The 27,136-nt window shown below is 41.4% G+C and overlaps 4 protein-coding genes across 12 annotated transcripts; 2 read left to right on the top strand and 2 right to left on the bottom strand.

The window, feature by feature from the left end:
• Positions 1–394: 394 nt before the first annotated feature.
• LOC100119051 (chromodomain-helicase-DNA-binding protein 7) lies at positions 395–21,866 on the top strand. Of its 7 annotated transcripts, none has more exons than XM_008203876.4 (24): positions 395–605; positions 3,316–4,571; positions 4,665–4,957; positions 5,069–7,939; positions 8,049–8,390; positions 8,468–8,750; positions 8,835–9,542; positions 9,639–9,863; positions 9,967–10,283; positions 10,373–11,209; positions 11,301–11,496; positions 11,579–11,884; positions 12,001–12,298; positions 12,446–12,992; positions 13,073–13,162; positions 13,759–13,944; positions 14,574–14,982; positions 15,063–15,348; positions 15,438–17,032; positions 17,122–17,467; positions 17,547–17,820; positions 17,909–18,059; positions 18,139–18,897; positions 18,982–21,866. In XM_008203876.4, exons 2-24 carry the CDS (start codon positions 3,426–3,428, stop codon positions 21,088–21,090), a joined length of 14,574 nt encoding a protein of 4,857 aa, XP_008202098.2. In that variant the 5' UTR covers positions 395–605; positions 3,316–3,425; the 3' UTR covers positions 21,091–21,866. The 7 variants fall into 7 exon arrangements, with proteins under 7 accessions (XP_008202098.2, XP_008202102.2, XP_016842562.2 ...); XM_008203880.4 differs by having other exon boundaries at positions 12,001–12,292; positions 18,982–21,741; XM_016987073.3 differs by having other exon boundaries at positions 3,313–4,571; positions 18,982–21,741.
• LOC100117827 (peroxiredoxin-6) lies at positions 21,773–23,416 on the bottom strand. The gene is made up of 5 exons (XM_008203875.4): positions 22,812–23,416; positions 22,579–22,735; positions 22,287–22,504; positions 22,143–22,215; positions 21,773–22,056 (listed from the first exon to the last, which is right to left on the bottom strand). The coding sequence occupies exons 1-5, from the start codon at positions 22,895–22,897 to the stop codon at positions 21,919–21,921; spliced, it is 672 nt and encodes a 223-aa protein (XP_008202097.1). The 5' UTR covers positions 22,898–23,416; the 3' UTR covers positions 21,773–21,918.
• Positions 23,417–23,528: 112 nt separating this feature from the next.
• On the top strand, positions 23,529–25,479 carry LOC100119016. 2 transcript variants are annotated; one of them, XM_008203874.4, is made up of 6 exons: positions 23,537–23,709; positions 23,787–23,965; positions 24,050–24,503; positions 24,584–24,757; positions 24,833–24,969; positions 25,042–25,479. In XM_008203874.4, the coding sequence occupies exons 2-6, from the start codon at positions 23,920–23,922 to the stop codon at positions 25,200–25,202; spliced, it is 972 nt and encodes a 323-aa protein (XP_008202096.1). In that variant the 5' UTR covers positions 23,537–23,709; positions 23,787–23,919; the 3' UTR covers positions 25,203–25,479. The 2 variants fall into 2 exon arrangements, with proteins under 2 accessions (XP_008202095.1, XP_008202096.1); XM_008203873.4 differs by having other exon boundaries at positions 23,529–23,965.
• LOC100118978 (nucleoside diphosphate kinase 6) lies at positions 25,164–27,000 on the bottom strand. 2 transcript variants are annotated; one of them, XM_031923071.2, is made up of 4 exons: positions 26,389–26,584; positions 26,200–26,287; positions 25,817–26,120; positions 25,164–25,723 (listed from the first exon to the last, which is right to left on the bottom strand). In XM_031923071.2, exons 1-4 carry the CDS (start codon positions 26,391–26,393, stop codon positions 25,548–25,550), a joined length of 573 nt encoding a protein of 190 aa, XP_031778931.1. In that variant the 5' UTR covers positions 26,394–26,584; the 3' UTR covers positions 25,164–25,547. The 2 variants fall into 2 exon arrangements, with proteins under 2 accessions (XP_031778931.1, XP_031778932.1); XM_031923072.2 differs by lacking the exon at positions 26,389–26,584 and adding an exon at positions 26,682–27,000 and having other exon boundaries at positions 25,311–25,723.
• Between the last annotated feature and the right edge of the window lie 136 nt (positions 27,001–27,136).

The following is a 27,136-nucleotide window of genomic DNA, read 5'->3' as shown; positions in this document are numbered from 1 at the left end:
AGGTGTCCGCCGCAACCCCGACATTATTTGCCCGAAAAGCGAGGAAACAAGACGTTCAGCTGCAGCAAGCCAGGCGGCAGGAGTATACGTTGCTACTGCGGCTGATAGTGGAAAGAAGAACTTGTACCTATACCTTGGTCCAATACACGCGTGCGCGCGGAGAGTCGCCGCCGCAGGATTCGACATTCGAGACTATCGAGGGAGAGAGAGAGAGAGAGAGAAGAGCTGACGAGCACAAGACTTTGAAGAGAAAGGGAGTCTCCACTTGGTGCGTGTATTGTGTGAGTGTGCGTGTCCGTGCTACAGTGTGTGCGCGCGGAATACGTATATATATGCGCGCGTATATATACGTATATATATATATATATATATATATATATATATATCGTGCTAGTGTTGCCTGCGCTGCTGGCTGCTGACTCCACCGTTCTCGAGAGTCTCGCACGACAGGCCCGCAGTGATCGGTCCGGCTAACTCTTGCAGAGAGGAAACCCGTCGGGCCGTCGAAAGTAAAGGAGAAGAAAAGCTGTCCAACTCTTTCCTCCCTCACACGACGACGGAGGACGGATGTTTGTTTCTCGGCTGTTGGAGCTGGCTAGAAAAAGGTAATGCTTGCAATTCTGTATTACATTCTATCCCGACGACAATGTGTGATTAGCCCGTCTTGGCTTACTGTTTATACTCGCGCACACAAGGCCGTAACATTAACCGTTAAAGTTCTTCTCATGTGCATCGCATCAACCCTCTCGTAGTAGGTATAGTGTTTAGATAGCCACTACAAGTGTAATCTCGGGTATATGCTACGAGATACGAGCTGCGGCCGAAAGAGAGAGAGAGAGAGATAGATAAAACTGAGCGATAGGTTAGGTTGGTCAGTCGCCGCCACTACTACCGCCGCCGCCGCTGCCGTAACCAGACGAGACTGTCGTGTAAAAAAATGGCAAAAGAAAAGCTCAAGGAAATTCGGAAACTCGGGCAGTACTATGGCCACTGCTTCGCGCGAGTGATCGATTCGAGTATCGGGGCACGTTCCGATCACTTTCGGATCAATGCAATTGCCAAGTGCTGATTTTCGGAGGAATCCTCAAGTCTGAAAATCGCGCACCGAAAGTATGTCGCTGTGTGTACTTGTAACCTGCTGCAGTCGCAGCAGCAGCAGCAGCAACGCCCGTCGCCTCTTTAGTAATTAACCGAACAAAATGGACACCGAGATAACAAGAAAAATTTACGGGTAGAAGCCGCGCAGCAGCTGCATCCAAGCGTTCGACAATAAGAAAAGATCGGACGTAAGCAAAGTAGCTAGTCGTAGTATATAGCAGTGTAGGGAGTACTCCACTCTCGTACCCTACTGTACACGAGTGTATACATGCACACCTTCGAATCGAACGAGCTCAGGGGATAGTGCGACCCTCTGTTTGTAGGTAATATCTGGTAAAAATAAAATCAGCAAAGGGTTAAGGTAAAAGTAATGATAAGTAGTATAATCAGAAGATGCGAGATATCGGAGCAGCCGCGGCGGCGGCGGCGGCGGTGGCGGCGTCGGTGGTGGTGGGGACAGGAGGAGCAGAGCGAGAGAGAGAGAGAGAGAGTGAGTGAGAGAGAGAGAGAGAGAGAGAGAGAGAGAGAGAGAGAGGAAGGAAGGACAGAGAGGCCAATTCTCGGGACGGGTACGACGGCGACGACGACGAGCAAGACATCGGACGAGGTGCTACGTTTCGTTTCGTTTCGAAGCAGGGCCAGAAGAGGGAGAACGGAGCGCGAAAAGAGAAAAGAGAAAGCCGTATAGTAGTCGATGGTGGGCGCGCGCGTAGCGTGGGCAAAAAGGATGGGGCACACACGAGCTTGAACGCTCGAATGCTGCTCCGAAAGGGAAAAGAGGAGTAGAACGCGCGCGCGCACCAGCGCACAAGCCAGAGAGAGAGAGAGAGAGAGAGAGAGAGAGAGAGAGAGAGAGAGAGAGACCGAGAACATACCCAGCTGTAGTATATAGGGAAACAGAGAGAGAGGGATAACAACTCGAGTAGATCTCTGGAACTTGGAAGAGTCGCGGCCCGCGAGCGAAGCGGCTGTGGCGTTCTTTCACCTCTCTCTCTCTCGCTGTACACGCGCATATATAGATATAGACGCCCATGTACTCGTGCCGCAGCCGCCGCTGTTGGCCGCGCGTGGATATATCGTAGGACACTCGGTTGTATACTCTCTAGTCGGCTCGTGCGTGCGGTTGGACAGCAGAGCAGAGAGTTCCGGAGGCGCGCGGGGCGACCTTGGTGCGGAATCGCGAGGTGAAAAGTGACGCCGCCGTACGCCGCCGCCGCCGCCGCCGCCGCCGCCGCCGCCACCGCTAGCAGCGCTCGCAGGGAAAAGGGAATATCGAGCCGTCTCGGGACACACAAGCGTGTATCCGTGCGTGAACACGAGAAGAGAGCGGCGTGACTGCGTCGGCATCGCTCCACTCCGCAAGACAAGCTTCTCCCGATTATTAACGTTGCGAACTTAGCATCTCTATACACAGTAAGGATCATCATCGCTCAAATTCTCTGGCATTTTTCGAGTATGTATAGCTAGCTAGTTTGTTACGTCAGGCAGGCGTCGTGCGCTGCTTTCTCTCTCTCTCCCTCTCTCCCTCTCCATCTTTTATTGCTTCTGCTGCCTATAGTCTATCCTTCTCTCTCGCTCATCCTCCCTCTAGTAGGTACCCATACATATGCGCGTCCTCGTCCTGCGTGCAATGCACTGTGCGGCCAAGCTATGCATATATAGAGTATGTGTATATATATATATATATATATATAGAGAGAGAGAGAGAGAGAGAGAGAGAGAGAGAGAGAGAGAGCGCGAGAGGATTTGTAGGTAGCCCGGCCTGAACCTGAAAATCGATCGTCGCCGCCGCCGCCACCGCTGCTGCGATGCTACTGCTGTACACTGATCAAACGCGCGAGAGAGGATGCTGCAGCAGCCGGACACTCCAGCTATGACGACCATGACGAGCCTCTGAGGGGAAAGGTTATATCGATTATGAGGAATCGAAGCATAAGCGTATAGCTTTTCCCCTTTGGTGCTTGTTCGAAACTTCCAGCAGTTCGAGATGTTTCTCTCTCTCTCTCTCTCTCTCTCTCTCTCTCTCTCTCTCTCTCTCGTTTCTTTTTTCTTCTTTTTCACTTTACCCGTACATGATACACCTCCTCTCACTCTTACAAGCAGGCTTTATCGATGCGGCGACTGATTGCGCGAAACTATGACGCGAGATTGCTGCAGTGTGCCTCGCGTGTCTCCGGCCCTCTCTAAATCGAGCTCTCTTTGATTCTTTTTCAGCAGCAGGCGACATAGAGAAGAACCAATAATGGGGAAGCTAGCGATAAGAGAAACAATTGTTCGATACTCCCACAAGCCCGAGAAGGAGGCGAAAACGAGTGCAGCGTAAAGACATGGACTCGTACGACCTATTCGGCGAAGATGTCAGTGGATCGATGCTCGATGCTCTTCCTGATCTTGGGGGGAATGATCACTTTGACCCGACAAACCCAAGCAACTCCGTTGTAGGATCGAGAGATGCTCCGAATCCTGGTGGCCCAAATGGACCAGGGAGCAATTACATTAGCCAACCTTACGGCATTACTCAAGAGTCGCCCTTGCAGAAATTAACGTCTTTCGGTGGATCTGATTTTGGAGCCGCGAATCCATTGCAGAGCCCGGCGGCGGCAGCTGCAGCGGCAGCAGCGGCGGCAGCAGCCCAACAGCAGCAGCAGCAGCAGCAGCAGCGCAACATGTTTAACCAGAATTTGAGCAGCTTCGAGCCGGGTCCCGGGCCCGGACCCGGGGGCGGTACCGGTGTGCCCGGCGTACCCGGCGTACCCGGCGTACCCGGCGGTCCCGGCGGCGGTGGACCTGGCGGCGGTCCTCAGAGAGGCAGCGGAATGCCTCCCGCCGGTTTTCCCGGGCAGTCCAGGGGTATCGGCCCACCCCAGGGAGCCGGACCACAGCAGCGCGGCCCACCCCAGCCGCAGGCCCAGTACCCGGGCCACTACTCGGACAACATGTACTCGATGGAGCAGCAGCATCCCATGGCTAGAGCTGCCAACATGCCCATGGAGCCGAGCATGCAACCCTGGCCTGGTCAGAGTAATGCCTATCCTCAGATGCAGAGGCACTACAATCACATGATACCACAGCCAGGGGGCTACCGACAGCACATGCCCCAGTATCCTCATCAGCAGGAGCAGCCTGGTATGAACCAGAAGCTCGCCCAGCAGCAGCAGCAACACTTTTCCTCTCAGCAGGGCATGATGAGTGGTATGGGTGTGCCACATCAGTCTATGCAGCCTGCTACCTCTGGCAATGCTTACCAGCATATGGTGGGGCAGCAGCAGCAACAGCAGCAGCAGCATTATCAGCAGGCCAGCAACACTGCGTCTATGTATAGCTCTTCGAGCTACCTGGGCTTTGGACCCTCGATGCACCAGCAGCAGCAGCCACAACCACCTCAGCAACAATCGCAGAGGATGCCACCGCATCACCATCCGTCCCATTCGACACATCAGACTCATCCCTCGCATCAACAGTACCCACCTATGGTAGGCAATACTTATTCAATCAAATGTTATCTCTTGTTTTCCCACCAGTTGTTTCACATCTAGTCTAATCGTGATAATACATTCCTTCTCTAGGGTCAACATGCCCAGCACACACAGCATTCGCAGCATGCACAGCATTCACAACATGCGCAACCACATCCTGTGCCTCAACAGTCACAGCAGCCAATAGATCCGCAGTATCCTCATCACACTTCACAAATGTTTAATCAACCTCAACATCCAGGGCCTACGCCACAATACGGTCCTGCAAAACATGCAACAAGCCCACAATATAGGGCAGCTTTCCCTCAACTATCTCCACAAATGTCTCCCAGACCTCAGATGTCGCCGCGACCTCCCGCTGTACAACAACAAATGTCTCCAAGGTAAATAAACTGCTCATGAAATCTCGGCATGCCTCATTTTATCAATGTACCAAACATTGATTTCGCTAGTAATACAAATTGGTAACAAGCGTTTGTTCTTGATGATTTCAGGCCAATAATGTCCCCGGCCAAGCCAAGTACACTATCGCCTCACCCTCACGTGCAGCAGATGCCTCATCAGCAGCAACAGCAATCTCAACCAGTGTCCGTCTCTCCTTGTCCACCGACTTCAATGCCGATGAGCTCGGGTTCCTCGACACAACAAACGACACTACAAGCCCTCGAACAGATGGTCATACCAGGCGTCGCGAATCCTAACACTCCATCACAGGACTATGGCCAGTACCAGTCTCGACCGCCACCAATGTCTCATGCGTCAAATACGTTGCCGCAGCCACCTGCACAAAATCCCATGGGTTCAATGGCGGGGGCGGGGCCGCGAATGCCAATGCCTACACAATGGCCACCGACGCCACATCAACCACAGCCTCAACCCCAACCTCAACTGCAACCGCCAATACCCCAAGCAGCGCAAATCAGGCCAACGATGAGCTTGAATGACGGTCGAAGCATGCTGGACACGCATCAGCAGCAGCAGCAGCAGCAACAACAACAACAACAACAGTCTTTACCACCTGCTGTATCGGAACCAAGTAATTCGCTTTATCCCATGAGTGGAAACGAAAACATCCACAACGTAGTTGAGGCAACGAGAGAGCCCACCGAAATCGTTCAACCTTCCGTGCACTCTCTGTCACATCCGCCCTCGGTATCGGATACCGACATTTCGGATCAATCGTTAGGACACCAACAGCAACATCATCACCATCTTCATCAGCAACAAATGCATCAACAACAACAACAGTTGCAACAGCAGCAGCAACAGATGCAACAACAACTACTCCATCAACCACATCAACAGCAATCAAGTCAATCAAGTCAGTTACTGAACAATCAAGATTTAATGACTCATCAGCCAAGGAAGAGTCCACTACATAGCAGTCCTCAATTTAATGCCTCCTCAGAATCTTCTTCGATCACTGGAGGTCACATGGAGCCTGTGCAATCTTTGCCTGCTTCTAGTACAAGCAAAAGTATTGAATGCGGTAATGTGTCGCCAATACTTCAACAACAGCAACAGTCCATCGTTAATTCGTTGTCATTGCCAAGTTCCATGACTAATGTAGAGAGCAAAACGATACCTGATACACAAAACGTCGACCAGCCAACGGAAATACAATCTGCTCAACAACAGCAACAACATCAACAACAGTTGCAACCTCAGCAGCAACGATCGGTATGTTCATCTCCTCCGAACTCTCAACAACCATCCATTAGTCAATCGCAATCTCCGGTACCTCAAGCTAATATGGGACTAGGAATACCCACGTCTCAAACAAGTCAAGCTCAAATTGGTCAAATTGCCCAGTCCTCTCAACAACCGGCATCTTCAGCAGTTCCTACTGGAATAAGTGATCTTGATCAAGTGCAAAATATTCCTTCACAGCAATCCCAATCAACAACGCAGGCCGCCCAAATAACACAGCCCCAGACTGCGGCGCTGGAACAGTCTCCCACACAGGCTGTCTTGCCGTCACAAGCACAAAGTCAATCTCAAACCTACACATCGCAAACTCCGCAGGTAAACGTATTATCACAGAGTAATACTACGGCCACTGCTCCATTGCAACAGCAGCAGCAGCAAGTGCCCACTCAGCCACAGATTCCCGATCAATCGACACAAATTCAATCTTCGAGTCAGGTTGCAAATCCAATATCGCAGCCGGCTCAAGCGCAGGGTGGTCAAGTTCCAAATCAATCGTCACAAGTTGAATCCTCGAATGAATTATTGTCCAGTCATACGAATCAATCGGCAAGTCAATCGCCCCAGACTCAAATTCCAGATCAGTCGTCTCAAGCTCAGAATCAGATTGACCAATCGCAAAATCAGGTGTCGAGCCAAGTACCCAGTCAACCAGCTCATACTCCAAGTCCGGCTAGTACTGTTGCATCAACTGGAGTTGGCGAAGCGACGCCACCAGCTTCCCAGCAGCAACTGACGACGACTGCTCAAAGTAATATATCGGCCACAACAATTGCAAGTACGGAGTCGACTGTTTCGTCTGGGCAAACTAATTTTGGAGATTATAACAAAACTAACAATGTATTTTCTGCCGATACGATCGCTGGATCCCAGCAGCAGCAACAACAGACCCAATTGTATCCGCCAAGCGATCCCAACGCTGTAATTAACAGCACGGCCATGACCAATATAAATTACATGTCACCGACTAGCACTCCGACGTCTATTACGGCCGGATTTCCAAATCCACTTGCTCCAGTGACTCATCATCAAGAAAGGGCCGCTCTGCAGCAACAACTGCAGGAATTGTATTGCATGCCGCCGACGCCGGAGATTCAAGAAAAAATCGTTAACTTGCAAGAAAAACTTCAAGCTCTTCAACAGCATGAAACGACCGAACAGTGCAATGGTGGAGCGCAGTGTATTCTGCAAACTCCATTATTTACTTCGCCACCAGCAGTAGTAGACAGCCCGCAAGTATCAAGCACAACTGGCAGAGGCCGAACCAAAGCTACATCGAGATCGAAAAAGAATAGAAAGAAAGCTGACAAGGAAGCTGTCGCTCCAATTGTCACGCAACCGTTGACACAGACTGAGCAACCCGTTTCTGACAACCTAGTCACTCCAGGAGATAGCAGTAATATCGTGGACAGCGTGACAGATTCTGCTGATGACATGAAACCCTCTTCTGGTGGTGATGTGGAGGAAGAATGGTCAACTAAAAGCAAAAAATCAAGACCCCCAAGAAAACCACGAAAGCCAAAAGAACCGAAGGAACCTAAAGAATCAAAAACCAAGAAGGAGAAAGAGACAAAAGCTAAGGAGCCTAAAACTTCTAAAGAGGTCAAAAGCAAGAAGAAGAAGGACAGCAAAGAAACGACACCCAAGCGCAATAGAAAGTAAGTCATTTGAATTACTATGACAAATCATCCATGCTTTCATAAACAGCAGTTGTAGTATTGTTGATTCTTGATTTGTACATTAATTTTTTCCTCATGTTTTTTCCAGAAAAGCCAAATCGGAATCTGGAGACGATGACTCCAAGTGTGAAAATGAAGATCTTGCAGTATCTGATTCAACTGCTATCAAAGATTCAGAAAAAAATTCGAGTAACTTGTCGCTAGATGAAGACAATGAACAAGTAGATTCATCAACTACAGAACCATTAGTAACAGAAACTAAAGATGAATCTAACGAGAAATCGGAATCTGAAAAAACTACTGACGATGGCGAAAAGAAAGAGACACAAGATGAGCAAGTAACGGATACTCCTACACCCGCTAAGAAAAAAACTCCTAGTCGGAAAAGGCCTAGCAAAAGTTCTTCCTCTAAATCTTCAAGAAGTCCGAAGTAAATATATTTTGTTAAATTCATTCTGAGAAAAAAATTATTTTCTTTTTTTAACCCAATCTTAATTTTCGAAACAGAAAACGCAAGAGTCGCATTGCACCTGATTCGGATGGCGAAGAATTAGCTGCGACACCACCGCCGTCACCGGAAGCTGACGACAATAAAAGACGTTCGGCAAGAAACACTCACCGAAAAAAATACGTTGATGATGTTATGCTTCGCTTTTCTGATGATGAATTGCCCAATCAAGACTCTCAAGGCAAAAAGACGGATGGCAGTAACGCAACAAAACCAATGTCTGATAAAAAGCCCACTGAAGGAGGTGATATAGGGCCAAACAAACCAAATTTTGTATACATTGTAAGTATATATTTATTCAAGCAAATTTTCATTTATTTACAAATACCTTATTCGTAATACGCATACAATCACGTTTTCTTTTAGAATACTACTGATGAAGATTCAATGGTCGTTCAACATATTTTGTGCTCGCGAATGGGAAAGCGAGAAGTCAAGCCAGAACCTCCAGTGTCAGAAGTAAAAACAGAAAAATCTGAAGATGATGCTGCAAAGGAGAATGCAGAAAAGAAAGATGAGTTGGATAAATCAAAAGAAGAATCTGCGTCTGATACAGGAAAAGAAAGCGCTAATAAAGAAAAATCTGAAAACATCGATTCCGAGAAAGAAGCTGTGAAAGCTGACGACGATGTTGTAGCAAAAGATGACGACAAAGAAGAGAATGCAGATGCAGTTGAAACAACAGAAAAACATCAGAGTAATATAGAAAATGAAATGAGTGCTAAAAAAGAGGACCTGAAAGAAGAAGCAAAGACGGATGACATGAGTACTGAGATAAAATCAGAAACAGATGAGAATAAAACCGAGAAATCTACAAGTGATGAAAAGAACGAGGAAAATGATACTGATGAAACTAATAAGAGTTTACTTCCCAAAGTAGAATCGACTATTGCATCTGATGGAAAACCACAAATGGTTGAAGTTGAAGAGTACCTTGTCAAGTATAGAAATTTTTCTTATTTGCATTGTGAGTGGAGGACAGAAGAAGAATTGTATAAAGGTGACAAACGTATACAAGCTAAACTAAAGAGGTTTAAACAGAAAATGCAGCAAAGTACAAATATATTTGAAAACGTAAGAATTACAATGTTTATTCACACATAATTTCTTTTGGCCTGGCCAATCCGAGTTATTTAAAAATACTAAACTTCATGCACATATCTTTTGCAGACTGAAGATGATCCGTTTAATCCTGACTTTGTAGAGGTTGATAGAGTTCTAGATGAAGCTATACACACCGACCCAACTACTGGAGAAACTGTCAGGCACTTCTTAGTAAAATGGAGATCTCTTCAATATGAAGATTCAACTTGGGAATTGGAAGAGGATGTTGATCCGGAAAAAATTGAGCAATTCCATAAATTTAATAAGCTACCCCCGAAAGATCAATGGAAGGTACGACGCGATTACTTGATTTTATCTCTTATGGATTTTATCTTTTATGTTATTGATTGGTTCTTAATGAAAATCGGAAAATATTTTTGTTAAATTGTTGCAGCCCAAGAAAAAACCAATGCCATCCCAGTGGGTGAAATTGGACGAATCTCCAGTTTATAAAGCTGGAAACAGTTTGAGACCATACCAATTGGAAGGATTAAATTGGCTTTTATTTTCGTGGTATAATAACCACAATTGCATTTTAGCAGATGAAATGGGTCTAGGCAAGACGATTCAATCTTTGACATTTGTAAATGAGGTATACAAGTATGGTATTCGAGGACCATTTCTTATAATTGCTCCTCTCTCAACCATTCCTAATTGGCAACGAGAATTTGAAGGGTGGACTGACATGAATGTAATCGTTTATCACGGATCGTATGTATTTGAATCACGAATATTTCAGTGCATCTAATTCTTAATAGTTCAAGCACAACTTGAATATTCCATTTTTTTTTCTTTTACAGAGCTGCAAGTCGGAACATGATATCTGATTATGAAGTGTACTACAAAAATGACAAGGGTCAACAGATAAAAGATCTTATCAAATTTAATGTTCTTATAACGACTTTTGAGATTATTATTACTGATTTCAACGAACTTAAAGGATATAACTGGAGACTATGCGTCATAGATGAAGCTCATAGGCTGAAAAATAGAAATTGCAAATTACTTGAGGGTCTTAGGCAATTAAATTTAGAACATCGAGTCCTTCTGTCTGGAACACCATTGCAAAATAACGTGAATGAATTGTTTTCGTTGCTCAACTTCCTTGAACCAAATCAGTTTTCTAGTAGCGAAGCTTTCTTAAAAGAATTTGGTAATTTGAGCAGTGAAGATGAAGTGCATAAATTACAAGTTCTTTTGAAGCCAATGATGCTACGTAGGCTAAAGGAAGATGTCGAAAAATCACTTGCTCCAAAACAAGAAACTGTCGTTGAAGTTGAACTAACCAATATACAGAAAAAATATTATCGAGGCATACTTGAGAGAAATTTCTCGTTTCTTGCGAAGGGAACCACTTCAGCTAATATTCCAAACTTGATGAACACCATGATGGAGCTGCGAAAATGTTGCATTCATCCTTTTCTACTTAATGGAGCAGAAGATCAAATTCAACTTGACTATAAACATGAAAAGGAAGATTCTGAATCTTATTACCAAGCTTTAATTAATAGTTCTGGTAAAATGGTACTTATTGACAAACTATTACCAAAACTGAAAGCTAGTGGTCATCGTGTTCTGGTATTCAGTCAAATGGTCAAATGCTTGGATCTGCTAGAAGACTATTTAGTTTACAAAAAGTAAGCATTACAAGCATACTTGCAGATATTCATTTTGTTGGTAGATTTTGTAGTATATATTTAAAACGTGTTTGTTATTTGTTAATGCTAGGTATCCATATGAACGAATAGATGGAAGAATTCGTGGAAATTTGAGACAAGCTGCTATAGATCGTTATAGCAAACCAGATTCTGATCGATTTGTCTTTCTCTTGTGTACCAAAGCAGGTGGTTTGGGAATTAATCTTACAGCTGCCGATACCGTCATTATTTATGACAGTGACTGGAATCCTCAAAATGATTTGCAGGTATGAACAACAGGTCTCTCACAATGCTCGTTAACGTTTACACTTGTATAATTTTATTCAACATGTACGAATTAATTTGTAGGCGCAAGCTCGGTGTCATAGGATAGGGCAACAAAAGATGGTAAAAGTATACAGGTTGTTATGCCGTAACACGTACGAACGGGAAATGTTTGACAAAGCATCTCTGAAACTTGGATTGGATAAAGCCATTTTACAATCTATGAATACGAGTCAAGGAGGTAAAGATCCGAGTAATAAGGCATTAACTAAAAAAGAAATTGAAGATTTGCTGAAAAAAGGAGCTTACGGTGCGATTATGGACGATGATAATGCTGGTGACAAATTTTGCGAGGAAGATATTGATTTGATTTTAGCGAGAAGAACGCAGGTATGCATTATTCACTTGGATTTGTTTTTCATAAAATCTCTTTTGTTTTTTGCAATCATTTGCATATTTATATATACATATTATTTTATCGTATATACGTTATTTTCACTCGACAGATAATCACAATCGAAGCGGAAAAAGGATCGACTTTCTCAAAAGCTAGCTTTGCATGCTCATCAAACAGATCAGATATTAATATAGATGATCCTGACTTTTGGAAAAAATGGGCCAAGAAAGCTGAGATAGACACAACTGAAAGGAAAGAGGAAGAAGATTTGGTAATTTCTGAACCTAGACGGAGAACACAAATAAAACGATATGGACATGATGAATCCGTAGTTGATATGTCGGAGCTTGATAGTTCGGCCGATGATAGCGATGATGAAACTACCGGTGGCGGTTTAACAGGTAGAGGTATGTTCCCTGCATGTCTGATCATTTTCCATTTTACCCCTGTATCGTTCTCATCAATTCTCGTGAATGTGACCTTAATAATAATATCATAATACTGATGCAAAAATCATGCAATTACAATTAAAATGTTTATTATTCTTGAAACAGGCAAAAAGCGAAGTAAAGACAAATTCAATAAGAAAACGCGCAAGTTTTATGATGAATACGTACCTCGCGAAGGCGAAGTGGTCTATGGTAATTGGGCTCGCAGCGAATGCTTTAAAGTGGAACGAGGACTTTTGACTTTTGGCTGGGGTCGTTGGGAAGAAATTCTAAAACACAGTCAATTAAGACGAGGATGGCGTGAATCTGACCTTGAAGATTGCGCTCGAGTCATACTGCTATATTGTCTACGTTACTACCGAGGAGATGAAAAAATACGAAATTTCATATGGGATCTTATAACTCCTCTCGAAAATGGAGAAAAAGTTAAAACCATACCTATGAATCAACAAGCAACAGCAGGAAACAGTAATCGAAATAGTAGACAGCAACAGAAGAAAAAGAGTAGCAGAGTTCGAGAAACGAGAGGTTCATCTATGGTTAATAATAACGGTCCAAGCGATCCAAATCATTGGAGTCACGCTGAGAAATATGATGGGGATATCTTTTTAGAGAGTAATTATAAAAAGCACTTGGGTCGCCATGCAAATAAGTTAGTATTTTCATTGTTGTATTTTCTTTTTTTTTATTACATTGAAATAAAGTTATCTATATAATTTTTTTTAATCGCAGGGTACTACTTCGAGTTAGAATGCTTTACTACATCAAGCATGAAATCATAGGAGATCTGGTACAACATATCAACGACGGTGTTCACGTCAGGTCAGTAAAATTAGTTGTATTGGCTTTTATAGTACGTATTTTCAAATGATTTGTCGCGCAAGACATTGTGCACTCACATATGTGCTTACACAGCGCTTATACAGTTGCATGTGCAATGTATTTGTTCACCCCCTGGGATTTGTGTTTCTGTATAAGGAATGTTCTCAAGTACAACTTGAGTTTTTATCTTATAGCTACAAAGCGTCGCTGATTTTGCTGGCTACTAATAAATTCAGTTCATCCATACTTTTTCATCATACACATACATTATAGACATTTATTTTAATATAAGAATAAAAGTAAGACTCCACGCCGGAAGCAATATGGCTCGGCGCTGTCAGGATGACACGGTAAGAAGGAAACCAAGCATTGCACTGTGTCAGAGGGCAAGAGTTTTACCATTCGTTTGGTAATATCAGTTTTACGTTTGCTTCTATTTTGTTTATTTATACTTGAATTTCAATTCTGATATTATCAAACGCATTGCCATCAAAATTAAAAAAAAAAAAGTAATTTAAAAAATGATTGTCTTGATAATTAATTAAGACTTATTGGCTAATATAAATCGGCAAATTGTAAATGAAACCGCCCTACAGTGCGTTGCCGATAAACCTTCCACAATTGCCAGAGAAGCCAGTCAAGTGGTGGGATTCTACATGTGACAAATCGTTAGTCGTGGGCTGCTACAAGCACGGCTATGAGAGTTTCGACCAGATGAGAAGCGATCCCTCGCTTACTTTCATTACGTGCTGTCCTCTCCCTTCCCCGAGCGAGAAACCAAAGTGAGTAAAGCTTTTTTTTTTAAACGTTATTCATGGTCTTTCTTCCCTCACATATACTCTTATACTACTTCGATGTCAGCGCGTTTGCATGCTAACTACACGCTTTATACACATCTGCTTGACATTTTCACTTATGTATGTACTAAACTGCATATCATGCCAATCAATGCTAGTAATGGTTACAAACTAAATAACCAGTTGCAATAAAATGCTTGCTTATACATGCTTCTTTATGTCTCAACTTTAATGTATACTATATTTGGCACTATTTGACAATAGTTTCTATAATCTATACAAAAAGTAAGCCTTTTTACACTTGGATCATCAAAAAATATCTGTGAAGACTCGCAATTTCGTATTGCCTAGAAAATTAAGGGTTTTCAAGGACAATTTTATTTTCTATTCTATACTTTTCAATATTTATACTAATTAATAATACAGTAATGATCATAACAACATTAGATTATAATGTAGGAATATTATTGATGCTGCTGCTGCTGCTGCTGCTGATGATGATGATGATGATGATGATGATGATGATGATGATGATGATGATGATGATGATGATTAAAATAGTAAATCTAAGTATTAAATCTTGGAATATACAAACAAATCTTTTTTATCTTTAGGGATGATTTGACTATGGATATAAGTGAACTTGAAGAAGGAGAATCCTCGGGAATGGGCAAAGATCCCGATAAATTTTCAATGGTTGATTCACCGTGTGTATCGAACAAGGGAGAAAATTCCAATGCAGATGCTGGGGCTGCAGGTACTAGTCACGATGGTTTGGAAATCATTGCTGACGACGAAAAGACCTGGCCTTCTGTGGTTGACCTTAATACACGTCTCAGACGTGTTATTACATCCTATCAGCGAAACATTAATAAGAAGGATGACGTGAAAACATCGATTTTGTCCAACAATGGTAAACTTTCCCAAGACATGAAACTTGGAAATCATCAAGGTACCACTAATATGGAACCGCCTTTGAATATGCAAAACTGGGATTTACAAAAATTGGCCATGTATCTACTGGTTAGTTAACTTTCAATTTATATTTTTTTGATGTAATACAAATTATTTACTTATAACATTTTTACATTACAAACCAACAGAAAATGGAAAGAAAAGAGAAAATGGAGCAAATGGTAAAAGAACGCGAAAGAACGCGCATTGAAGAGCAAAAGGCCAAGTGGACGAAACGAGAGGAGAGCGAATTCCTACGAGTTGTGTCCACTTATGGAGTAAATTACGATAGAAAGAAGGCCCAATATGACTGGACGAAATTCAAGAGCTTAGCCAGATTTGACAAGAAAAATGATGCTGATCTTACGGAATACTACATGTCCTTCAGAGCAATGTGTAAGAAAGCATGTAGTGCTAAAGTAAACGATGATGATGGTAAGTTATCTTTTATCATGTATTTCCACATTGACAAGTATTCGAAATAAAGACGGTTACATTATGTACATGATTTATTGTTACTCTAGGTTCGATGGATATTCCAATAGACGCGCTGAATCCTAATAAAGCTAGACAAATTCTAGATCGTGTAGATTTGTTGAGCAAAATCAGAGAGGAAATATTGTCTCATCCTCACTTGGAGGAACGTCTTTGCTTGTGTCAACCATCGGGAGATACTCCTGATTGGTGGCAACCAGGTAGACATGACAAAGAGCTTTTACTTGGAGCTGCAAAACATGGACTCGGACGAACTGATATTACAATTTTGAACGATCCCGATTTTTCATTTTATAAGATGCTAGGAAAAAGTTTAAATCGAGATAACCAAGTTAATAAGTCCGATAAGTCTGAAAGAGCGATTAAAATTGAAAACAGGGAAGACATTTTGAAATTTGATAAAGACGAAATACTAGTTAAACTAGAAAAAGGCGAAGGTACGCTTAAAATTGAAAAAGTGGGTATCAAGAAAGATACAACTGATAAAAAATCTGATGTTGGTAAAAGTCATGTAGAATTAACTATCATCAAATCTGAAAATAAAGTTGAAGAAAAGCAGATAACTTCTGGAGGTTTAACTATAACGACAGTTATGAAGCCTGTAACTGCTGAAAAAGAAGCAGAGCCCGCTAAAATGGAGGTTGATGAACAACCAAAGGCTTCCGAAACAGAAGTAGATCAAACAACAAGCGAAAAGAATGTTAATGAAGAATCTGTTACAAAGGACGAGTCGGAAGCAAGCACTGACAATAAAGCATCTACGACAGATGAAGACAAAGTGGAAAAGATTGAAACTGACGAAGTCGAAAAGAAAAATGATGACCAAGTCAAAGTAAGTGATAAGCCAGACGCAGTCGATGACAAAGTTGACAATCCAAGTGAGAATGCAAACGAAGACGAGGTAGAAAAAGATGCGGAAAAGGCAGAAACTATTGATAAAACTGACGACAAAGAGTCCGTTATAGTGGAAACAGAAGAAAGTAAGAATGAAGAGTTGGAAAAGACTTCAGTTCCTGATAAAACAAGTTCAGATGATAGAGACAAGGAAAATGATGATAAATCTAAATTCGAAATCTCAAAAGAAGATGAAAAAATTGCGGACGCTACTCTTGATGGTGAAACTATTGACGATGATAAAACTGACGATATCAAAGAAGAAAAAACTCTTGAAGAGGATAAAACAGAGCCAGAAAAGGTGGTAGAAGAAAAGTCAGAAAAAGATTCAGATAAGCCAGAGGAAAAAGAAAAGGAAAAGGAAAGGGAAAAGGGAAAGGAAAAAGAAAAGGAAAAAGATACACAAGTTGAAAAAGACTCAGAAATAGAAAAGGAAACAGAAAATGAAAAGGAGCAAGAAAAGGAAAAAGAAAAAGATTCAGAAAGTCAAACAGTAAAAGTAGTCGAGACAAATCAAGAGAAGCCAACGGTACCTAAACTTGAGGACAAGTGTAGCATGAAAGCAGCTGAATTAAAGGCGATGTTCCCAGATTTAGAAGTAATTCAACCATTATCACGCTTGACACAAATCGATACGTTCGTCCTGAGAGATAAAGGAATAGATTACAATGAGCCTACAGTGGCGCAATTGTTGTCGCACAGCTTCCAATCTTCAATCAAGTGGCCAAAGGTATTAAAACTTGTTCACATTTTATTGCATGATGATACATAATTATTTAATCATAGCCTTTTCTTAACGCAAAAATGTATGTGTTTTAGGAACATGCGATCGAAGCTCGTTTGATGCACATCGTTCATGCTATTGAGCATAAAGAATGGCCAGTATCAGTAAACTTTACGGCTGGAGATGAGATAGAAACAATTGATAAAGAGCCAACTGAAATTATAACCATTACTACAGATCATGGAATACCGCGTTCCATGTCTACGAGTCTAAGCAGTAACAGTGCTAATATTAATCTGAGCAACATCATCAGTGGTGCAAGTGGTTCGTCTTCATCAACTAGTAATATTAATATTGGTAGTATGAGCAATAGCAATAATAATTCATCTGCCTTGAGGAAACGCAAGAGGCATATTGCCATTGATGTGGAGACCGAACGAGGTATTTGAAAGATTCATTAAATCACTTTTTATCAACTTTTCTATGCGTGGCTAATAAATTTTCAATATTTTTAATTTAGCTAAGCTCCATGCACTACTGAATAGTACGCACATGGCATCTCAGCCACCGCCGCAATTGGGTAAGCCGGCTTTATCAAGCAGCTCTGCATGGGATATAAATGAAGATTTACCATCTGATGAATCTAGACGATCGGCATCATCACAACCACCACCAGCTCATCAGCAAGCAAGAGCGCCCGCTATACCTTTTGATCTCAAGTATACAATACCTGGAAAACCAACTATCATTCCTGGAACCTCGAGTACTTTGACTCCCATTGATTTATCATCTGGGTATGTGTCATTCTAGCTTCATTAGTGCGACGGTGGTCCGAATAATAATTAGGCAAAGTCAAACTGATTTTTCGATATTTTATTACAGGTATACTTCCAAGACCACATCCGATACCAGCAACAAAGACATGATGAATGAAGTACAAGATTTTTCAATGCCTAGTAAATCCAAACAACTTAACAGTAATAAAGGAAAATTGGATAGCATGTTGGACAAGTTCGTGAAAAGAAAAAATATCGTAAGTATTATTTTGTAATGACATATGTAACTACTTGATAGATGATGACTCTTTATTAATACTTATTGTAAATATACAGTCTGTGGAAGAGCCAGTCATAGGAAAAGAGAAAAAGCGAAGAAAACTTGACGAGATTGTTCAGGGCTTACAAAGAGAAAAAGAACAACAAAGCACTCACTACCCTGAGCATGGTAAAAAAGGAACCACAATCACACCCAACGTAACGGTAACTCCAACTTCTGCACCAATTGGCCTCCCAAACCCTCCTCCTACTTCGCAGAAGCCATTCTCTATTACTGTAACATCGATTCCATCTTCAAGAGCTTCTGGCAATTCTTCCTCAAATCAGCAGCTGCCACCTCCATCTCTACATTCGCACAAAGACAGCTTTTCAGTTTTACTTGCTCAAGCTGAACAACAAAATCGGGAACTTGTCAAAAAACAGCAACAGCAACAGCAACAACAACAGCAGCAGCACCAACATCAGCAACAACAACAACACCATCACCACCAGCAGCAACAGCAGCAACAACAGCAGCAACAAGCGGCATTTAATGCAGCGCACTCTTCATCAAGTAGTCATAGAAAGAGTTACGAATCGATGTTTGCTGAAATAAACAAAGTCGCCGAGTATTCTTCAAAGATCGGTGCTTATTCACACGAAGCTAAAGTAAATAAATGGCTGGCTGAACAGACAGCTCTTACGGAACAACTAAGTGCTGAGTATCTGAATGCTCCAAGAAGGAGGAGACCAAGGGTCGATCCATCTTTACTGGATTGGAAAAAACTTACCGGAGAAGAAAATGTGGCTGTGATCAACAGGATTACTGGTAAAAAGGTAAGACAGAGAATTATTTTTAAAAATATCTACAATCTGGATTTTTGCCCGTAAATAACGTTTTAAATTGGTTAATCGACGCAGGTAACTGGAAGTAAAGCTCCGCAGTTGAAACGACTTGGACAATGGTTGATGGAAAATCCAATGTTTGACGTCGATCCAAAGTGGGCAGAACTCGTAAAGGAACGCGGTAATTTACCGCACGACTTGCAAAAGCGATTGCCGGGACAAGAAAGAGGCCGTGGTGGCGACAAGGGCAAGAGCCCTGGAAGACCGCCGATGATGCCAAGTCCCAACAGTCAACAATCAGTGAATCAAGCGAATCTCGTGGCCACGTCAATGGCCTCTGGTCTTAATTTCCCCGGACTAGGCAATCTCAACAACTCTTTACTCTCGGGATTGTCGCTCGGAAACTTCGACCCGAAGAACAATCCACTCTTGATGCCGTTCGGAGGATTGCCAAATCTTGGTGCGCTCGGTGGTCTGGGAAATCTCGGCAATCTTGGCAATCTTGGTAACATGGGTCTCACCAACTCATTGTTCGCCAACCTTGCGGGACTCGGTCTGCCATCGCTTGCTGGCATGGAGGCTCTAGGTGCATCGGCCGCAGCAACCTCGGCAACCTCAGCTAGCTCAGCTACTACAAGTGGCCAGGCCGAGACGCACGTCGTTAGCTCCGCAGGTACCCGGAGTAGCAACTCGACAAGCACCAGCAGTACAAGCAAATCGCGCACAAAAATGGAGCCGCCGCAGTCGAGCAATGCCAAATCCTCGGCTCCGGCTACTTCGACCTCTTCATCCTTGTCGACAAGCTCGCCGTTTCCCTTCTTTTTCCCGAACCCGGGCCTGCTCTACACGCCCCTCGGGCTAGGCGGCCTAAATCCTTTCTCCATGCAACCCGGCAGCGTTTCCTCGGCGTATGAAAGTCTCGCCCAATGCGGCCTATTAAATCCGCCAAGCTCAGCCGCTGCTGCCGCAGCCGCCGCAGCAGCAGCCGCGGGCTCTGGCTCCGCACGCAAGTCGTCTTCAAGTTCGAGTTCGCGGCACGCTAGGGACGTCGCAGATGCTCTTAAGCGTGCAGCCAAGGACTCCGACAAGAAATCTCGCTACGCGTTAGATCCTGCCGCACTCAGCTTGCAGCAGTACACAGATGCAGCCCTGCATGCAGCTGTTGCAGCTGCCGCCGCCGCGACTGCTGGCTCATCGGACGATCGTCGTCGCACCACCGAGAAGAAATTGCACTCGTCACAACAACCACAAACCGAGACAATTGAGCTATCCGATATCGCCGACCTATCGGCGCGCATCGAGCGCAAAACCAAGGAGCAAGAAATGAAAGAGGCCCTTGAGCAGCTGAGCAAGACCAGCGCCGAACTCTTTACTAGGAACTACGAGCAGCAGATATCGCAAAGCAAGCGGTTGCGCAGCCCCGAGAGGCAGGTGCCGCCTTCGCTCGAGGTTACCCTTGAGCCAATCGTCAAGAAGTCGCGACAAGACTTGACAAAGCAGCAAGATTCTGCGTCGCTGCCTCCACCTCTGACTCGACCTCCTTCACGGCCGTCAGCCCCAACGAGCTACCGATCCTCTCGATCTCCAACGCCGAAAATCGATCACATCTCTGAGTTGACGGAGGTTGCTGCGTCCCGACCGAGCCCCTCCTCGACTCCGACTCCAATACCGCTATCGCCATCCTTGACGATAACGCCAACGACGGTGGCCGCAACGACGGCTACAACAGCAGCAGCTAGTGCCTCGTCGAGCCAAGCAACTTTGTCGGTTTTAGAACCGAGCTCAATGAAAGCGTTGAGTCCTGAGCCTACTGCCTCGCTCAATACGTCGAACAACAGCATTCACAGTGGCAGCAGCAAGGACTTAAACGAGTCCGGTTCGTCTCAGCCAGCAGCCGCAGAAGAGTCTCACTCATCGCCCACGCAAGGAGCTAATTCCAAGTTTGCCGAGGGTGCCGCCAAAGCTCCCAGCAGTACCGATGCCGAATCTGACGATAGCAAAGCCTGCAGTAAAAGTAAAAAGGCAAGGGGCGCTAAGCGCCTGAATCCCGAGCCGCCGGTTGAAAGGAAAAATTTGCGCTCCAGTGCTGGTAGACAAGCTAGAGCAGCAGCGGAAAGACAGGCCCGTAGCCTAATCGAGGGAGAACAGCAGCAGCAGACTGAACAGCAGGAAGCGAGCGATTAATTTGCTGCGACCAATTGCGCATCGAGTGCTCCAATCGGAACTTTTTAGTCTGATTCATATTACGATTAGTACTAGCTTTTTAACAGTGATCCACCGAAATGGAAAATAGACTTTTATCAAAAAAAAAATAACGCGCGCGTACAAGTGATTCTTGATCTTTGCTAAGAAAAACTTCAAATAACATAGTGAAATGAATATTTAAATAATTAAAAATAAATAAAATAAATGAGCGTGATTAACAGGACACAGAGTGAAACAAACGCGTGATATCCACAGACAAGGGCAGGCAATATTAATTTGTGATGTAATCCTTCATGTGGTAATTAATTCTTTATTACATAACGTCACAATGACGAAATATAATTTTGTTAAATTTACTATCCTTTTTCGATCATATTGGTTTTCACCAGGGACTGTTTTGTATAACTGCTGCTATATACATCAACTACCTTACGCATAATAATGTATAATCATAGTATGAAACACGTAAATTAGTAATAACCTGTTAAACGAAACTGTAAATACTATACAATTCGCCTAGATATTATTGTAAGAAAAAAAAAACGTGTACTTGGAAAAGTGTATATAATGCAGTGTACTTTGAATTAAATATTAGGTGAAATAATAAATGGCTTCTTTTGTTGTTTGCAATTATGGATTTCACTTAATCAACGAATCAATGTTTATTAAATAAAAAATTTATTTCAAACAGCATAAAAATACAACTTTAAATTTGTCTCTGTATAAAAAGTTACATTAAATCCTGTTAAATGTAATTATTCAGTCGTACTTGTATTTATTATTATTTTATATTTCCAACACAAAACTTCAGGAATCAGTTGGTTGAGGAACTATACGAAGATATGGCTTACCAGAAGGCAAAGAAAGAGTCTTCATGTTGGAACCATAAGTCTTTTTGGCTTCTTCATCAGAAATTGTAGGCACTACCATAACTGGCTCTCCTTTCTGAAAAGTTTCAAATACTCATTTTTACATAAAGTTTTTTTTTCTTGTAAGTTTTTTAATGTGCATGAAGAAAAAAAAATGATCACCTTCCAATTTGCTGGAGTGGCTACATTATGTTTCTCTGTCAGTTGAAGTGACTCAATGACTCGTATTATTTCACTGAAACATGAATTGTAAAATTAGTAAATGCTGACATGATTGATACAAACTGTACAGAAGGTAATTCTTACTCAAAGTTTCTGCCAGTAGTTGCTGGATATAATATGGAAAGGCGCATCTTTTTTTGAGGATCAATGACAAACACTGCACGAGCAGACACAGGCAAGCCTTGGCTGTTCAATTCAGCAGGGTCCAGCATTCCCAAATTTATTGCCAAATCTCGTGTTTCATCTGCAATAATTGGATAAGGGAATCCATTTTCTGAAATTTCTCCATACGATTTAATATCCTGAAATGTAAAAAAATCAATATAATCATCAGTACCAAACAATTTTAATGCATACCAAATACACAACAGTTTACCTCAATCCATTGTCGATGAGAGTCAACAGAATTGCATGAAATTGCAATGACCTTTACACCCAACCTTTGGAATTCTGGCATTAGTTTAGCAACCTTTGCTAACTCAGTTGTGCATACAGGTGTAAAATCATTCGGGTGTGAAAACAAGATTCCCCATCTATCAAGAGATAATGAGGGTTGATTAAAAAAATGATAAAAAGCACTTTTACCGGCAGTAAATTCAACAAACTTACGAGTCTCCAAGCCACTTGTGGAAATCTATTTCTCCAACGTTTGTTTTTGCAATGAAATTCGGAAAAACTTCTCCTAATAGAACCATCTTGACTTACTGTGTTTATTTAGAGAACTTAGCTCCTTTTAGTTCGTTGTTACCTTGGCAACAAAACGACAATCTACTTACATGAATATTCCAATTCTTTATTCTACACACGCAACTGTCAGTCGGAAATAGCGTGTGCTCAGACCTGGTGGGCGACGGCTGCCGGGGGGGGCAGCCTCAAGTACCAACTGATGCACATTAAAATGTCAATAGTTCAAATCGCATATTGACATATTGTCTATGCTTTTTGAAATTAATTTAAAAAATTGTAAAAATGTATAGCATTCTAATAAAAATATAAAACTTTAGCGAATTTAAATATTGTACAATCCGAGCAATTTTATAAGCAATAGGTACTGATACCAAAGATATTATTATAAAAAAAAATGTTTGTGCGCCCGCGCCGGTTGTGACCTACTATATACCTATGACCTATCAGCTGCTGTAAAGCCGAGCAGAATATTCATACTTAAGTAGGCGCTCTCACGGTCTCACACTCTAGACTTCGGCGTCCTTAGATTATCGGCTATAAGCTATCCTAATGTAGAACTATGCCGTAAAGTAGGTATATAAGTATACTACACAAGTGGATGCTATGCAGGCAGACAAGACGCTTTGTCTTTTGTCTTTTGGTTCGGTCATTTTGTGTCAGGAGAGATGTGCATCTGCTCTACCTGTATGATTTTGCGTCAAAATTCTTGCATTTTAAGTTCGTGAACAATCAAAAGGCTTTTAACTTAACGCTATTCAAAATGAAATAAATTTTTGCCATTCCAATAACTACGGAATTTGTAAGCCTAGTACCGTCAAAAGTAGGTTTGATTCTTATACATTCTTGCACCTATAAACTGTCACCGCGGCATAAGTTATCCTACATCCCAATTCCCAGTGCATGTGCATTAGCTGCAGCGGCATCAGCGGTGTTATGCTTCCATTTGTAAACAAAAATTTCGTTTCTTCGAGACCTTCGCACGCTAGAGGCACATAATCCTCTCTCCAAACTTTAGCAGAATATATAAATAATGATGCGGGATACAAGAACGTTAAAAAGTCTCTTTCCAGATCCGAGTGAGTTTTGCATATAACATTAAATAATTTGACAACAGACAATACAGACAATGAATTCATGCGCCGTATATTATTAATTTTCAGAGCCTCCAAGGCGAAAAAATTTTATTAAAGAAAATGTTGAAAGTCTACGCAGGATGGAACAAATTATGCATACTGATGGCAGTCCGGCCAAAGGTTTGAAATTGCCCATTTTAAGAAAGACTAGACTCTCAAAAACTTCTGATGATATTAGTAACGTTAATGTTACTAATGGTGATGGACGATCCCAACATCTTAAAGCTCAAGAAATTACTGATGAAACTAAGAAACAGAACAGAAAAAAAAGTTGTTTCACCGTTTCAAATGCTAAGGTTGTTTCCAAAAAACTACCAATATCATCTACGAAAAAAAACTTAAAAGCTAACTCTATTGAAAATCTTGCGACTGAGAAAGTGCATGAGGATTTTAAAAACACTCAAATAAAGTGTAAAAGTCAAGGAGTTCAAACTTTAGACACAGATGATATTAATAGCTTGTACTCTGAAGGTGTGATAAGGTATATATATTTTACATCTATTAACTTTTTGATTGCATTTAAAAAAGAATCGCAAATTTAAACCACATGAGCTTTTGTAGATATCCTTCAGGAAGAGCTAAGGAATTAAAAGAACCTGTTAATATTAAAAATAATTCAGAATACAGTGAAAATGAGAGTCAATTAAAATCCAATAAAGAAACAAAATTGAGTAATAAATTAGCATCTCAGCTCAACGCTCCACCACCAAGTTATCGTATTGGAGTGGTTCCAAAGTATGTATTTCATAATGTATTTTATGTTTCTATAACTACTTATTTTTAATAAATATTAACATTAAAATTAAATAGATACATCAAAGAAAGAAAAGAAGCTTTACAGAAAGAGCAGCTAGCAAAAATTGCAGATAAACACGTAGATTGCCCAGCTGGACATGTCCCTCTTCCAGATCATGAACGTAAGGAAACCCTCAGTATGTTAAAAAAAAGTAAGTTGAGATGATTAACGTACATAAAACAATTTTATAATGTTATTTAAAATTGATCCACATTCTTTACAGATTATCAAGAATATGTGGGTGAACTTAATATGTTACCAATTCGAACTGATACTTTAAGATCTCAGAAAAGAAAAATGGAGATAGAAAAACAATTAACAAAGTTGGAAGAAGCAATCAAAGTCTTTACTAGACCAAAAGTTTTTGTTAAAGTTGATTCTTAGTTAATTCAAGTAGTTGAAAACCATTTTTACAAAATTTATTAATACATTGTATTATGCTGCATAAGGATTTGCACTAGACAATATCATTTGGATACAGTGCATTTTGCATTTTTTTTTTTCAATCAATAGTATTATATACTATTATTTCATTAAAAATTGTAAATAGTTACTTATTTCTTTTTCTTTTATAAATTATCTAGTCTATATTCTGTTTGATAACAATGGCACTGACATGTAAAGTACAAATAAGTAAATATATCTTACTATTTTTCTACTATGTGTTTGTTCTTTTGGATACGTTAACCTTTAACATAGTAAAATAATGCTAATAAAAATGTATATAGTTTAGGATTTATTTTCTGTAACATTTAAAACATTTTTATCAACAATATGTACAAATAAATCTGGATCCAATCGTAATTTTCCTGATGAAAAGAACATCTCTTCATTTTTGTACCACTCTTTGATATTGAAGTCAGGAAAAAACACTTTTATTTCCCTTTCTGTTGATTCTGGTGAATCTAACAATGTATATATTATTTTTTATAAATTAATATTATTAAAAGATAAAAGTAAAAGCTTATTAAATTAGTACTGAATGACACATTACACACCTGAGCCATGAGCTGCATTTCTTGTATCGGACAATCCAAACATCCCCCTAATTGAATTAGGTGCTGAGTATTGAGCTTGAAATACTTTTGTTGGCCCTAAAAGTTGACGCCATTTAACAATAGCATTTTCATTAGCTAATATATGAACATCGGAAGGACCACTACACATAAACGTTAATAGTCTGTTGTAGAAAAACTTTTCTTTATGCTCTTTGTAAAATTCTTCGGCTTCTTTAATGTCTATAATTGTTCTTCGTGTCCTTACAATTTTAAAATCGTTTTGAAGAATGATGTCTCTTATTTTCTGTAAAGAGTATAACAAGCTTTACATTTAGATGTCTCTACTTAATTAGATAATATTCATTCAAGGTTAGAAAAAATACCTGCAATGCGAAAGGAGATTTAACAACATGAGGCTTGAGTATTGCAAGTGTCAATTGCAAAGAAGGTCGAGATGACATTCTATAATTGCTATAAAAAACTTACTTATCACTTAAGACTTTTAAAATTTAAATAAATCACTTGCTACCGAAGTTTCATTTTTTTCAGATAATATTTCAAAAATATTTTACGTCATTATGTCATTCTTGAATTTTCATTTATTATTTACAATTTTAAATAAGTACTTATGTCACCGATGTTTCATTATAATGCAAACGATAAAACTAAAAGCCAATTTGACTAATAAGTATATAAGTATATAATAAAGTTCGAAAACAACTTTACACCGCGCCGGTCATCGCGGCATATATATACAAAATCCGCAAAGAGCGGAAATCATAGAGGTATTATATAGACAGAGCAGGGGAGCCATACGGCTGCCTGTTAGGGAGATTCCACATGATTGTACTTCCCTACCCCTTACCCTGTAGCCGTACCGCGTCCAACTTTGTCATCGAGTTTTCATCTACATGATTCTGTGGTCATTGGAGAATTCGATCTGTGAACGTGAGAAGCGCATCTATGTAATGTTTGTATTCGTGTTGCTAGCTCCGATTCGTTTTGTTGACATCGTTCGTCATCGTTTCTGTTTTTCTGTGTTTTTCTGTTCAGCTCCGAAATGACTTTGGCGTAGTTAAAAAGCAAATTTCTAAAAACATATAGTTGCTCAACAGCAAAACAGAAAAACGGAAACGACGACGAACGATGTCGACAAAACGAACTGGAGCAAGGCATATGAATACAAACATTACATAGATGCGCTTCTCACGTTCACAGATCGAATTCTCCAATGACCACAGAATCATGTAGATGAAAACTCGATGACAAAGTTGGACGCGGTACGGCTACGGGTAAGGGGTAGGGAAGTACTGCAATCAT

The sequence above is a fragment of the Nasonia vitripennis genome, chromosome 2 (assembly GCF_009193385.2).
Source record: "Nasonia vitripennis strain AsymCx chromosome 2, Nvit_psr_1.1, whole genome shotgun sequence".
NCBI lineage: Eukaryota > Metazoa > Arthropoda > Insecta > Hymenoptera > Pteromalidae > Nasonia > Nasonia vitripennis.
This window is presented reverse-complemented; position numbering and strand designations above follow the sequence as displayed.

Excerpts from the sequence above, each read along its gene's own strand:
- LOC100118978 (XM_031923071.2), bottom strand. Across the intron at positions 26,121-26,199 it reads AATCTCCTTTCGCATTGCAG|AAAATAAGAGACATCATTCT; the intron begins GTATTTTTTCTA and ends TACTCTTTACAG. Across the intron at positions 25,724-25,816 it reads AAATGCAGCTCATGGCTCAG|ATTCACCAGAATCAACAGAA; the intron begins GTGTGTAATGTG and ends ATACATTGTTAG.
- LOC100117827 (XM_008203875.4), bottom strand. The coding sequence starts at position 22,897 with ATGGTTCTATTAGGAGAAGTTTTTCCGAATTTCATTGCAAAAACAAAC. Across the intron at positions 22,736-22,811 it reads CACAAGTGGCTTGGAGACTC|ATGGGGAATCTTGTTTTCAC; the intron begins GTAAGTTTGTTG and ends ATCTCTTGATAG. Across the intron at positions 22,057-22,142 it reads CCACTCCAGCAAATTGGAAG|AAAGGAGAGCCAGTTATGGT; the intron begins GTGATCATTTTT and ends GAAACTTTTCAG.
- LOC100119016 (XM_008203873.4), top strand. The coding sequence starts at position 23,920 with ATGATGCGGGATACAAGAACGTTAAAAAGTCTCTTTCCAGATCCGA. Across the intron at positions 24,504-24,583 it reads TACTCTGAAGGTGTGATAAG|ATATCCTTCAGGAAGAGCTA; the intron begins GTATATATATTT and ends GAGCTTTTGTAG. Across the intron at positions 24,970-25,041 it reads CCTCAGTATGTTAAAAAAAA|ATTATCAAGAATATGTGGGT; the intron begins GTAAGTTGAGAT and ends CATTCTTTACAG.
- LOC100119051 (XM_008203876.4), top strand. The coding sequence starts at position 3,426 with ATGGACTCGTACGACCTATTCGGCGAAGATGTCAGTGGATCGATGCTC. Across the intron at positions 11,210-11,300 it reads GACTATTTAGTTTACAAAAA|GTATCCATATGAACGAATAG; the intron begins GTAAGCATTACA and ends TGTTAATGCTAG. Across the intron at positions 17,468-17,546 it reads TGATGTGGAGACCGAACGAG|CTAAGCTCCATGCACTACTG; the intron begins GTATTTGAAAGA and ends TTTTTAATTTAG.